Source organism: Macaca fascicularis, chromosome 10 (assembly GCF_037993035.2).
Source record: "Macaca fascicularis isolate 582-1 chromosome 10, T2T-MFA8v1.1".
NCBI classification, from domain to species: Eukaryota; Metazoa; Chordata; class Mammalia; order Primates; family Cercopithecidae; genus Macaca; species Macaca fascicularis.
In genome coordinates this window covers 107,788,063-107,802,289 of record NC_088384.1, presented here as the reverse complement: position 1 = coordinate 107,802,289, position 14,227 = coordinate 107,788,063, and the positions used below count along the sequence as shown (strand labels likewise).

General features: G+C 47.5%; 1 protein-coding gene across 4 annotated transcripts in view; it reads left to right on the top strand.

The window, feature by feature from the left end:
- The window catches only part of ATP9A (ATPase phospholipid transporting 9A (putative)), a 167,912-nt gene that overhangs the window by 63,396 nt on the left and 90,289 nt on the right, over positions 1–14,227 (top strand). For all 4 annotated transcript variants that reach the window (XM_045363135.3, XM_045363136.2, XM_065523316.1 and 1 more), the window contains exons 5-8: positions 1,916–1,974; positions 3,231–3,282; positions 5,252–5,346; positions 13,033–13,113. In XM_045363135.3, coding sequence (XP_045219070.1) covers positions 1,916–1,974; positions 3,231–3,282; positions 5,252–5,346; positions 13,033–13,113 — 287 coding nt within the window. The remainder of the gene's footprint in view (positions 1–1,915; positions 1,975–3,230; positions 3,283–5,251; positions 5,347–13,032; positions 13,114–14,227) is intronic.

Sequence of the window (14,227 nt, the reverse complement as noted above, 5' to 3'; positions counted from 1 at the left end):
CACTCACAGCATGTGGGGCCGCCTGGCTCCAACTGGCCCCTTCCACTTTCATCTCTTGCTGTTGCCTGCTTTCCTGATGCTTCGCGTCTTGCTGAAAGAGTTCTAGCCTTTGGCTGTGTGCATGCTGTTAGCTATTCACCTGTCCCACTTTCTCACATCTCAGGGTGCCTGTCGTCTGTTACTGGAAGCACAGTGTCCTTCGTCTAATTCTGGCCTCAACTCTCCCACAGAGAGTTTGTTGACAGCCATCCCTCTGATCCTCCAACCCCCTTCATCCATTATTTGTTTATTGCCTCCTCCCCTCCACTGGAATTGGGTCTCATGTATCCCCAGCCCTTAGAACCCCTGGCATACAGCAGATGTTCAGTAAATGCTGCCTGGGTGTTGAGTGAATAATCAAGTGCCTTCTGTGTACTGGGCGCTGCTCCAGGTACTTCTTAGGAGGTGAAATTTCCCTCCTTCCCGCTCTCTCAGTACACGGGGTGCACTGCCAGCGTTTCGCAGGCTGTTTTGCACTAACAGCATCTGTCTGGCTGTCTTGCTTGCCAGATTTTTGGTTGACAACCAAAGGCTGTGGGCCCAGTTCAGCTCTGCGTTTGGTTTTGTATGGCCCGAGAGCTGAGGATGTTTCTTATGTTTTAAAACGTAAAATATACATGTACAAAAGACTATGAGCCTTTTTAGGGGGATCAGTAGTTGGGAGGGTGGAAGACATGGCTCTTGGCCACAGGACGTAAACTATTGACTCTCTGGTTCTTTGCAGAATCATTGTGTCAGCTCCTCTCCTAGGCTAGGAGCTCTCTGAGAATATGGGGACTGTCTTCATCCTTGGTTCCCCAGGACACAGACCTCAGTCATGTTTATTTATTTATTTATTTTTTTTTTTGAGACGGGGTCTCACTGTTGCCCAGGCTGGAGTGACATGATCACAGCTCACTGCAGCCTCTATTTCCTGGGCACAAGCGATCCTCCCACACCTCAGCCTCCCGACTAGCCGGGACTACAGGCATGTACCACCACACCCAGCTAATTTTTATATTTTTGGTAGAGACAGGGTTTTGACATGTGGCCAGGCTGGTTTTGAACTCCTGGGCTCAAGCCATCTGCCTGCTTCGGCCTTCCAAAGTCCTGGGATTACCGATGTGAGCCGCTGTGCCTGGCCCAGCCATGTTTTTTGGGTTGAATGGAACTCACTGCTTTTCTTCTGTACTCTGGAGTCAGCTGCAGGTGTGAATCCCAGCACTGGCCTGTTCTAACTCTGAGACTTTGGGGGAAGGGGGAACATCCTGAGTCTCCTTTCCTCATCTGAAAGCTGGGGATGGAACTACCTTCTTCTGAGGGCTATTGTGAAGATTAAGTGAAACGTCAAAGTCTGTACAGGGCTGAGCACAGAATTAGCATTTAATGTTAGCTTTTACTGCTTAAACATCCAGCAAAATTATACAGTCTGATCATAATCCTATCAATCAAAGCATGTAGCAATTATCAATTAAAAAGTAAATCAGTCCTTTGGAATTAGTTAGCTGCTTTCTTTTTGGTGGTGTTGAAAATTAAGACATTTTTCCCCCCAGTACTTTGCATCGAAGTCACTGTTAAGTGGTGTTGAAAATTAAGACTTTTTTCCCCCAGTACTTTCCATCTAAGTCACTCTTAAGGCAAATATATGGTCTTTCACGAAGGGCTTGAGCTATTCCAGTGCTCTGTGAGGTGGGCATTTTTGTCTGCAGCGGCCTCTGCAGTGGTTGAGCCCTTTCCTGGAGAGGCAGGAGATAATGGTGCTGGAGTCGGTGGCAGCCGCGGGTGGGAGCATGTACTTCTGGGTGTGCTGTGTGTTTGCAGGCTGGGCACTCTGTAAAGACATGTTGAATTGAAATGAATTAAGATGGTGATGTATCTTGAACCTGTTGCGTTGCAGGCACAGTGAAGGTGAAGAGTTCTAACATCCAAGTTGGAGACCTTATCATCGTTGAAAAGGTGAGCAGGATCTGGAAGCTTGTGTGTGAATACCACTTCATGGGTCCTAACGTGTCATTTGTGTATCTGGTAGACGAAGTGAATGATGCATTTTGGGATTCTATCCAAAAACTTTGCCTCGGGAGAAAAATCTCCTGTGAGACACACACACACACACACACACACAAATATTTTTTCAAGGTTTATATGTGTTGGTTAGCCAGAAATCCTGCTTACAAACACAAGTACAAGTTTTGATTTCCTGTTCAATGTGCTTATTATTTTGGGATAAAAAAATATAATAAAATCTTTCCTAGAAGTCTACTTACTATATAGACACTTAAAATATTTATAAAATTTACCTTTTGAGCCATTTTAGCTTGTATTTCCCAACTTAACCATTGTGCTTGTTTTTTATTTTATGGGGAGCAGGGGTTAAGTGTAACCTGAGAACAGTAAAAAGACCAAAAATACATTTTAAAAAATAGCTGTGTCAGTGTGTTTGTTACTTTAGCAAACACTCATATCTTTTTCTAGTGTGTATATTTGGAAGGTATTGGATTTTGGGGGGTGGCTCTGGAGAGGCTTGGAATAATATTTGATTAGAAAAGGGTTGTGTCTTAACTTGTTTCTGTAGAAATTGAGCTATGCTCTTTTAAAAGGATTAAATCCAAGAACTCAAAGCTGCTTTGAGGTAAAGTGAAACTCTTTTGGGTGGTAGCTCAGAAGAACCACACAAACCCCCTCTATGTTATCACATACTTTTCTGTTCATAATTAAATGGGGGCTGCTGGCTCCCCCCGCTTCCCCCAGTGTTTTTGAGAATGGCTTTGGTTGCTGCTTACTACTTTCCTTCCTTATTAAAACCCACTAAAAGCCAAACATCAAGCTGGGAAGTTGGTAGATGCAGAAAGCGTGAGCGCAGGGTCTGTCTTGAGTCTCAGCAGACAGCCTGGAAGAGAGCCAGCTGGGGAGGCAGACTTTCGGGATTTTGGGAGGTAATGGTTGAATTCGCCAGAAAACTAGAAGCTCTCTTTCCAAGATAAGATTTTGATAGGGGATTAGTAAAGTAGCAGCAGTGTGCAAGGTTTTTCAGATTCAAAATAAATCCCCAAATCTGTCTTTGACAAAGGCAGAAACTTAAAAGAGGCTGTGAGTTTCAGTCCCCCCTCCCCACAACCCAAGGAAGGGTTGGGGGTGGAGGCGGAAACCCTCCCTCCCCCCACCGGGCACATGGTCATTCATTCACAGTAACAGTCTTTCTTTTCATAACACAGAACCAGCGGGTCCCTGCCGACATGATCTTCCTGAGGACATCAGAAAAAAACGGTAAACATCTGAGATCAATTTGGAAAATAACCATTAACCTTTCAGTGGTAATTTGGTAAAATAATCATTTGAAAATGTCACAAAGTAGATTATCATTTTGGAGCCATGGAGGCAAATCAAAAGCATCTTTTTCAATAGACCGTTCTTTTTAAACAGTGTTGTTGGTGTTTAAAAGTCCATAGATTTTGGTCATTAAAAAATACAGTTTGTGGAACACCGGCTGACTCACAGCTGGTCAAGTCACGCATACAGTGGCCTTGGGTTTCCTCTCCGGGCTGTGTTAAGCTCAGCCTCAGGAGCTGGGACGAGGAAGTGTCTCTAACATGTAGAAGTAAACAGAAATCCTCTCTCTTCTAAGCTGATACCAGCAGATGTGTCATGAGTGGGGGCAGTATAGAAACTGGGGAGAGGGGGCTGTCTTTTCTGCCCTTTGTTCATGAGTCGGGGACCTTGCCCATAGCACTTATTGATTTATTTATTGTAGCCTGAGTTTGCGGGCTGGGAATCTCTGAAGTCTCCTACAAGGCCTTTAACTCCTTGCAGTTGTTCCCTAGGGTGGCAGCTACCATTGCCTGCCCACCGTATCAGTCTACTAAAATTGCCTTAATGTTTTTTTTTTTTTTCTTGAGACCGGGTCTTGCTCTGTCGCCCAGGCTGGAATGCGGTGGTATGATCTCAGCTTACTGCAACCTCTGCCTCCTGGGTTCAAGCCATTCTCCTGCCTCAGCCTCCCGTGCACCAACATGCCTGGCTAATTTTTATATTTTTGGTAGGGATGGGGTTTCACCGTGTTGGCCAGGCTGGTCTTGAACTCCTGACCTCAAGTGATCCATCAGCCTCCCAAAGTGCTGGAATTACAGGTGTGAGCCACCACGACCGGCCAAAATGGCCTTGATTTTAATTTTTGTTATTTAAGCTGTTCTGAGGAAATAAGGCTGTTTTTCTCTTACCTGGCATGATTGGAGGTTTCTGAACACGTGAAAAATTTACATTCGTATTCCTTTGAGGACGCTGCAACGTATTTCATTATTAATGGAATTAAAGTACAAGTAAAATTATATACTGATATGTAATCAGGACAGGAGGTAAAAGGCACTAGATTAAAACAGTCTTTGAAAAACTACGGCTTTGTCTTCAAATTTGTTCTTGTGTTCTATTTAGTGAAAACAGAGCATTATGGAGTTATCAGGGTCCCTGACATGCTCTGTTTTTCTTAAAAAAAAAAACAAAAAAACCAAAACTATGTGTGTTCTACGTTAATAGTTCTCAAAGACTGAACTGCAGTGTCGTGAATGGGGTGTGTTCTGTATCTGATGGAGTGTACAGCTGACTACTTGCATGGATCTGTATGTCAGACTGAAAGATACACCTCTGAAATGTGCCAGCCCGTAATGACCTCGTGCTTGCCTGGATTGATCGGTGCTGTTCTGAGCTCTATGCACGAATCACCCCTGCAGGGTCAGGACTGTCCCTATCTCCACTTTTACAGACGAGGAAACTGAGGCTCAGAGAGGATAGGCAACTATCAGGGCACAAAGCTAGTATGTGGCAGAGCCTGGACCTGCACTCAGGTGGTTTGGGTCCTGAGAAGGTGCTGGCGATGCCTGGCCAGACAGCTAGGAATGCTGGTCACCCTGTGCTGGTCCCCGTTCTATCTCTCCACTGAAACTCTACAGCAAGATTGTGAGGTCTACGTTTCTCCACATTTTACAGACACTGGAGCTTAACAAGGCCAAGAAACTAGCCTGGGATCTCACTGAGAGAGAATGGTGGAGTGAGGGTTTGAACTCTGAGCTTTCTGATCCCAGAGCTTATTTTGGAAGAAGTGGGAGTTACGATATGTATTTTCCCTTGTGGTCGCTGGCCATTGGTTGGCTGTTTTTACAAGGACCAGAGCAGACGCTGCCCAGAGCTGCTGAGGGAAGGGTGCTTGAGGTGCAGGTGACAGCACCCGACTTCCTTCCCGCAGGGTCATGCTTCTTGCGGACGGATCAGCTGGATGGGGAGACGGACTGGAAGCTGCGGCTTCCCGTGGCCTGCACGCAGAGGCTCCCCACGGCCGCCGTGAGTAGCTTTCCCTGCAGAAGCCCATGCTGGCAACCTATCTTAGCAGGGTCCTCGAACTCAGTGCCTTGGGGGCCAGGAATGGGACGGCAGCTGTGAAGTGGGGCGGGTGGGGGAGCGTGGGGTCCTGGAGAGCCCCTGGGATTAGTTGGCTTCCCTGATGTGGCCAGGCCAAAAGCAGATCCTGAGGGTAGGCAGTGCGCTGTCCCGTGGGAAGCTGAAAACCGTAAGGAGCCTTGCCCACGTGCCTCACCAGAATTTCAAGGGTAAGCCAGAGCATGTCACTGCTCTGCTCAAAACCTACGAAGGTAGGCCAGGCTCGGCGGCATGCACCTGTAGTCCCAGCTCCTCGAGAGGCTGAGTCAGGAGGATTGCTTAAGCCCATGGGTTCGATGCTTTAGTGAGCTGTCATTGTCCCTGGGAATAGCAACTGCACTCCAGCCTGGGCAGCATAGTGAGACCTGTGTCTAATAAAAGTAATAATCATAAAATAAAAAAAAAACCCTCCAAAGATTTCTCATCTTACTGAGAATCAGTTCTGCGGTGCTTGCTGTCATCTTCAGGTCCTTCCCATTTGTCTCTCTGCTGAGGCTGCGACCTCAGTGCCTGGCCTTCTCTCCTCTGCCTGCCAGCCTGTCGGGTCTGTCATTCTGTCCCTGGATGTTTACTGTTGCCGTTTCCTCCACCGGGAGCCCTCTGATCTCTGGCGAGTCTGCCTGGCAGGTCATCTCCACGCTCCACTGAGCTTTTGCTCACGAGTCTCCTTATCGGAGAGGCTCTTTCTGCCCTCCTCTCCCTGCATCCCCACTTCACTCACTTCCAGGCAGCGTCCCTGTGAGTGGGCTCTGCCTGTTGTATTCTCTGCCGCATCCCCAGTGTGCATGGCGGGGTGCCGGCCCTGGCTGAGAGGATGGCCGCAGTAGTTGGTCAAGTGTCACTTAAGTGCCCGGTGACTGGCGTGCCCCACCGTGGTCTGGAAGGATGAAGTGGAACACAGAAGCTTCCCCTGTCCTCACGTCACATGTATCGAAGCCACTCCTTACTGTGTCCCCTGAGGGAGGAGGATAGGTCCACGTCTTGGTGGGACTGACATAACAAGAAATGTAGCCACCCTATGAATGATTTTTCATGGCTAATACAAAGTGAAATAGCACCATTATTACTGTTAATTTTAAACCAGGAATTTTATTTTATTATTTATTTATGAGACGGACTCTTATTGTGTTGCCCAGGGTGGAGTACAGTGGCGTGATCTTGGCTCACTGCAACTTCCACCTCCTGGGTTCAAGCAATTTTCCTGCCTCAGCCTCCCGAGTAGCTGGGATTACAGGCGCCCGCCACTGCGCCCGGCTAATATTTGTATTTTTAGTAGAGGCAGGGTTTCGTGGTGTTGGCCAGGATGGTCTCAAACTCCTGGCCTCAGTTGATCCACCTGCCTCAGCCTCCCAAAAGTGCTGTGGTTACTGGCATGAGCCACGGCGCCTGGCCTAAACCAGTAATGTTAGAACAGTGAGTTTCTAACTACTGGCTAGGAGCCCCTGGGGACTTGTAGCAGCCACCGTCATGCCTGTGAGGTGTAGCTAACCTGACGACAGAATTCTGATCCTCAAAACAATTTAAAAGCTCTGTTCTAGAGACAGGTTAGGGGGGCATGGAAGGGAAGGTGCTGCAGATTCCGCAGCATGGGATCGCATTACTTGGTGCATGCTTTAGAAGCATGATGCAGTTTAATAAACGCTCGCTTTGCCTCTCGTTGGGTCCAGGCTCGGACTAGGTTTCAGAGAAAGATGAGATCCTGTCTTCTTTGTTGTCAAGGAACTCTCGGCCTTAGTGTGATTATTGGGGGGTGGTCTCTGTGAGGAGCAGCATTTTAACACAATTTTAGATAATGAGATGTATATGAGCTGGGCGCAGTGGCTCACGCCTGTAATCCCAGCATTTTGGAAGGCCGAGGCAGGCAGATCGCTTGAGACCATCCTGGGCAATGTGGTGAAACCTTGTCTCTACAAAAAAATACAAAAGGTAGCCAGGCCTGGTAGCGCACACCTATCGTCCCAGCTACTCGGGATGCTGAGGTGGGAGGATGGCTTGAACCTGGGAGGCGGAGGTTGCAGTGAGCTGAGATTGTGCCACTGTACTCCAGGCTGGGCAACAGAGGGAGACCCTGTCTCAAAAAAACAAAAAAAGATTTATATGAAACGATGACCTGATTAATACATGAGTATATTCTTGTTAAAAATAGTTCAACTGTATGGAAAGCTGTGGAAGAAAAAGTGAGAAATCCTGCTCACAGCCTTTACCTCAGATCTTACCTTCTTCCCAGAGGGAATCAAGGGTCATGTGAAGTCAATAGTGGTCTTTCCAGATGTTTCTCAATGCACTTACTTATGAATATACAAATGCAGACTTGTTTGTGGTATGTGGTTTCACATAAATGGCATAAGACTGTATTCGTTGTTCTGCAGTTTTTTTCACCCTCCACTTTTTTTATTTTTGATGGAGTCTCACTCTGCCACCCAGGCTGGAGTGCAGTGGCGTGATCTTGGTTCACTGCAAGCTCTGCATCCCGGGTTCACGCCATTCTCCTGCCTCATCCTCCTGAGTAACTGGGACTACAGGTGCCTGCCACCCCACCTAGCTAATTTTTTGTAGTTTTAGTAGAGACAGGGTTTCACCGTGTTAGCGAAGATGGCGTCAATCTCCTGACCTCGTGAGCCACCCACCTTGGCTTCCCAAAGTGCTTGGATTACAGGTGTGAGCCACCGCACCTGGCCCTTTTTTTTTTTGGAGACAGAATCTTATTCTGTTGCCCAGGCTGGAGTGCAGTGGCACCATCTCAGCTCACTGCAACCTCTGCCTCCTGGGTTCAAGTGATTATCCTGCCTCAGCCTCCGAGTAGCTGGGACTACAGTCGTGAGCCACCACGCCCAGCTAATTTCTGTATTGATGGGGTTTCACCATGTTGGCCAGGCTGGTCTCAAACTCCTAACCTCAGGTGATCCACCTGCCTTAGCCTCCCACAGTGCTGGGATTACAGGCGTGAGCTACCACGACTGGCCCTACTCCACGTTTAATGTGTCTCTGAGCCTTATGAATACACAGAGGCGGTATGCATATGGTGCCTCCTAGTTAGTTAGCAAGAGTGCAGGCTCTGCCTGAAGGGGTGGCTGGTAGCCTTTACCATCTCTTGGCCCGTGTTGCCAAGTGGCGTTGTTGGCCAGGTTTGCCTGATTGCTTTTGAAAGAGCACCCAGAAATCCAGATTTTCATGTGAAATCACTCAAATTTTAAATGTTTTTTTTTTTTTTTTTTTGAGACAGAGTCTCGCTCTGTCGCCCAGGCTGGAGTGCAGTGGCCAGATCTCAGCTCACTGCAAGCTCCACCTCCCGGGTTCATGCCATTCTCCTGCCTCAGCCTCCCAAGTAGCTGGGACTACAGGCGCCCGCCACCTCGCCCGGCTAGTTTTTTGTATTTTTTTAGTAGAGACGGGGTTTCACCATGTTAGCCAGGATGGTCTCGATCTCCTGACCTCGTGATCCACCCGTCTCGGCCTCCCAAAGTGCTGGGATTACAGGCTTGAGCCACCGCGCCCTGCCCAAATTTTAAATGTTGATAGTTCATTTCATTAAAAATTTAGAGAAGGCTGGGCATGGTGGCTCACACCTGTAATCCCAGCACTTTGGAAGGCCAAGGCGGGTGGATCACGAGGTCAGGAGATCGAGACCATCCTGGCCAACATGGTGAAACCCTATCTCTACTAAAATACAAAAAATTATCCAGGCTTGGTGGTGTGTGCCTGTAGTCCTAGCTATTTGGGAGGCTGAGGCAGGGAAATAGTTTGAATCTGGGAGGCGGAGGTTGCAGTGAGCTGAGATCGCGCCACTGCACTCCAGCCTGGCAACAGAGCGAGACTTCGTCGCAAAAACAAACAAAATTTACAGTATATATATATATTTTTTTTGGAGGTGGAATTTCAATCTTGTTGCCCAGGCTGGAGTGCAATGGTGTGATCTCAGCTCATTGTAGCCTCCATCTCCTGGGGTCAAGCAATTCTCCTGCCTCAGCTTCCTGAGTAGCTGAAATTACAGGTGTGTGACACCACGCCCAGCTAATTTTTTTTTTTTTTTGTATTTTTAGTAGAAATGGGGTTTTACCAGGTTGGTCAGCCTTGTCTTGAGCTCCTGACCTCAAGTGATCCGCCTGCCTCGGCCTCCCAAAGTGCTGGGATTACACGTGTGAGCCACCATGCCTGGCCTCCCTCTTTTTTTTTTTTTTTTTTTTTTTTGAGATGGAGTTTCCCTCTCTTGCCCAGGGTAGAGTACAGTGGCGTGATCTCAGCTCACTGCAACCTCCACCTCCCAGGTTCAAGCAATTCTCCTGCCTCAGCCTCCCGAGTAGCTGGGATTAAAAGCACCTGCCACCACGCCTGGCTAATTTTTGTATTTTTAGTAGAGATGGGGTGTCACCATGTTGGCCAGGCTGGTCTCGAACTCCTGACCTCAAGTGATCCACCAGTCTCGGCCTCCCACAGTGCTGGGATTACAGGTGTGAGCTACTATGTCCCACCTTGGAGTGTAGTTTCATTCTTTTTTTGCATCTGCATAATATTCCAAGACATGTGGCTATCACAATATATCCATTTCCCATTTTTTAATATTTCTGGACATTTTTTGATATATCTATCACTTTATAATTGGGTGTCTTGGTTATGAAGTAAGATTTATCTAGTAAGGCAATCCCTGCTTCCTTTTTTTCTGGCAGTGATTCCTACTACCCTTTAAAAGGTCAGGTAAAGACAGGGTACAAAGAAACTTGTAAATGACTGGGATGGGGACATGCCACAACAGGCTGCTGGCGGGAGCTGCGAAGTTTAGACAAGACACCTGCTTCTAGCTCAGCTGGCTCCTTCACGGCTGGACTGCCTTCTCCTGCAGGAGTAACGGGCCTCCCTGGGCCACGTCGTCAGGATTGGCAGTATGGGTTTGAAATAATTGTGTTAAAATGAAGAGGAAGTAAGAAGAATCTGGAAAAGGAAGAGAGGAGAAGAAACAGATCCAATAACCAGGTGCTGGTACAGAGCTGGCTGCAGTGACCGCAGCCGTGGCCTCAGGGTGCCCTGATGAAGCACAGGTCCTGTGGTCACTGTTGTCCATCCAAGGGCAGCTGTGTCCCTCTGGGCAGCAGGCGTGGAAGCGGGGCCCCATGGTGTCTGTGTACTGCTCCCCTAAAATATAGTGGTGGTGTGGCTGTTTCACAGGTCCGGGGCAGAACAGAGGGGTCACTGATTTCTCCAAATTCATACGACTGGTATGTGGGGGCTGGGGTTTGCTTCTGGCTCTCTTTGTGCAAAGCCTCATCTTTGACCAGCAGGCAGTTGGCCGAGTATTGGAACTCAAGAGCCCCCCGTAGCAGATGACCTTCCTATTAAGAAGAAAAGTAGGCCGGACGCGGTGGCTCATGCCTGTAATCCCAGCACTTTGGGAGGCTGAGGCGGGTGGATCACGAGTCAAGAGATCGAGACTGTCTCTATTAAAAAAAAAAAAAAAATTAGTTGGGTGTGGTGGCATGCGCCTGTAGTCACAGCTACTTGGGAGGCTGAGGCAGGAGAATGGCTTGAACCTGGGAGGTGGAGGTTGCAGTGAGATGAGACTGCACCATTGCACTCCAGCCTGGCAACAGAGCAAGACTCCATCTCAAAAAGAAAAAAAAAAAAGAAGAAAAGCAACTGAGAAAAAAACAACACTATAATATAACCTCCTGTCCTCATGCCATATATATGTGTGAGTGGGTATGTATATGACATAATCATCCATTGTTAGCTTGGCCTTTAACTTGTTGCATGATCTGGGCCACGCCCTGCCATTTCCTCTCGGGACCCGCCTGTGCCAGTGCAGGGAATCATTCCGTCCTGTCCCCGCTCGATGGGGCTTTCTGCTTCTGAACTTATTTCCATTCCACACTGCGCTTTGGCCTGTCCCTTCCTCCTCCTGGGCTTCACCCCTGCCCCCTCCGTCGCCTTTCCTGGTGCCCAGTCCCCGTCTACTTCCTTTCTTCTTTGTTCTAGAAGTGACTGCTGCTCCCCCTGACTGTACCTGTCTTATGCCACTTCACATATGCTGCTTTGAAATGTAGTTTTTGCCCAGATCTTTCACTTTTGGCATTTTTATCACCTAAGGTTGACTTCTTGTTTGCTTTTAAAAAAATTATACTAAAAGACACATAACATAAAATGTGCCATCGTAATCATTTTTAAGTGCACAGTTCAGTGGCCTGAAGTACACTGACCTTGTCATGCAGGCATCAGCCGTGTTCATCTTTGGAACTTTTTTCATCTTTCAAAACTAGAACTCTGGACTCATTAAGCAGTAACTTCATTCCCGCCTTGGCCCAACCCCTGGCGAGCATCTTTCTGTTTTCTGTCTCTATGAATTAAACTACTCTAAGTTCCTCCTATAAGTGGAATCACTTAGTTTTTGTCTTTTTGTGACTGGTTTATTTCACTGAGCATGAGGTCTTCTTCCAGGTTCATCCGTATCGTAGCCTATGTCAGAACTTCTTCCTTTTTAAGGCTGAGTAATATTCCATTGCATGGACAGACCACACTTTATTTATCCATTCATCCACTGATGCTTGTTTGACTTGCTTCCACTTCTTGGCTGTTGTGAATAATGCTACTACGTACATAGGTGGACAGATGATCACGTCATGTCCCTGCTTTCAGTTCTTTCGGGTGTATACCCGGAGGTGGAATTGCTGGATTATTTGGTAGTTTTCTGATTAATTTTTTGAGGAAGTGCTGTGCTGTTTCCATAGCTGTTGCACCATCTGATGTTCCCAGCAACAGTGCACAGGGCCTCCAGATTCTCCACCTCTTCATCATACTTGTTTTTGTTTTTGTTTTGATAGCCATCCTTATGGGTGAGAGGCGTTCTTACTTGCTTTTTCAGCTCTTCCCAGAGGTTTATACCGAGTAGATGCCCAGTAATCATTTGTTGAATGAGTATTTTCTTTCTTTTTTTTTTTTTTTTTTTGAGATGGTGTCTCACTCTGTCATCCAGGCTGGAGTGCAGTGGTGCGATTTCAGCTCACTGCAACTTCCGCCTCCCGGGTTCAAGCGATTCTCTTGCCTCAGCCTCCCGAGTAGCTGCAATTACAGGCACGCGCCACCACGCCCGGCTAATTTTTTTGTATTTTTAGTAGAGACAGGATTTCAACATGTTGGCCATGCTGGTCTCGAACTCCTGGCCTCAAGTGATCCGCCCACTTCATCCTCCCAAAGTGCTGGTATTACAGGCATTAACCACCACGCCTAGCTTGAATGAGTATTTTCAATGGTACAGACAAGTCTTGCAAGCCAGAATTTAGCAGAGGAGGATCTGCCACTTTCCAGGGTATTCATAGGTGTGTAGCATCACCCCATCAAGTCTGGAAAGTGCTGGGTAAACATAGAGAAACAAGGGTCTTCACTGTACAATCTCTCAGGGTGTCTCGAGATACTGTATGCGGCGGCTCCTAAACTTACTTAACAGAGGACTTTCCTCTTGTTTCCACCTTCCCTGTAATTTTAAGGGCCTGTTTGCTGTGTGTGGGAAATATAGTTGCTTTTGAAAAATAGTGGATGCCTCCTGAAGTCTTGAATTGTGAAGTGATTTTGTTTTGACTCCCGAATGTGACTTCTGTTGAACAGGACCTTCTTCAGATTCGATCGTATGTGTACGCGGAAGAGCCAAATATTGACATTCACAACTTCGTGGGAACTTTTACCCGAGTAAGTGAGCTTACTTCCCACAGGATCCTGTCACCGGGAGTGTGTAAGGGATGAAGACTGAGAAGTACTGATAGTTCTTTGTCAGGAAGTAGTTTTATGCCGGGTGGGGACGTAAAGAAGGCACCACCTTGAAAGCCAACGTATTGTTTCTCAGTAAGGTCGACACAACTAGAATTTTCTTCCGACCTTGGAACGGCTTGAATGACCCAACAACTTAGAGCCAAGCTTTGCTATAATTCACATGAATGCTGACGTCTGAAAGCAGTTTTTCTTTCTCTGTCCATAGACATGGATCTATGTCCTCTGTTTTTTTTTTTTTTTTTTTTTTTTGAGACGGAGTCTCACTCTGTTGCCCAGGCTGGAGTGCAGTGGTGCGATCTCGGCTCACTGCAAGCTGCGTGTCCCAGGTTCACGCCATTCTCCTGCCTCAGCCTCCTGAGTAGCTAGGACTACAGGCACCTGCCACCTCGCCCGGCTAGTTTTTTGTATTTTTAGTAGAGACAGGTTTTCACTGTTAGTCTCGATCTCCTGACCTCGTGATCTGCCCGCCTTGGCCTTCCAAAGTGCTGGGATTACAGGCATGAGCCACTGTGCCTGGCCTTTTTTTTTTTTTTTTTTTTTTGAGGCAGTCTCCTTCTGTCGCCCAGGCTAGAGTGCAGTGGCATGATCTCGGCTCATTGGAACCTCTGCCTCCCTGGTTCAAGCGATTCTCCTGCCTCAGCCTCCTGAGTAGCTGGGATTACAGGCGTGCATCACCACGCCTGGCTAATTTTTTGTATTTTTAGTAGAGACGGGGTTTCACCATGTTGGCTAGGCTGGTCTCGAACTCCTGACCTCAGGTGATCCACCCACCTTGGCCTCCCAAAGTGTTGGGATTACAGGCGTGAGCCACCGTACCCAACTTTGGTCATCTTTTATTCATACAAATCCTATCTGCCGTTTTCATAATTTTTAAGCCACTTCCAGACCTTTCAGAAGAGAAATTAAATTTGGATTTAATTTGTTTTAGGAGGCCTGGTGTGGTGGCTCACACCTGTAATCCCAGCACTTTGGGAGGCTGAGGTAGGCGGATCTCCTGAGGTCAGGAGAATTGCTTGAACCTGGGAGGTGGAGG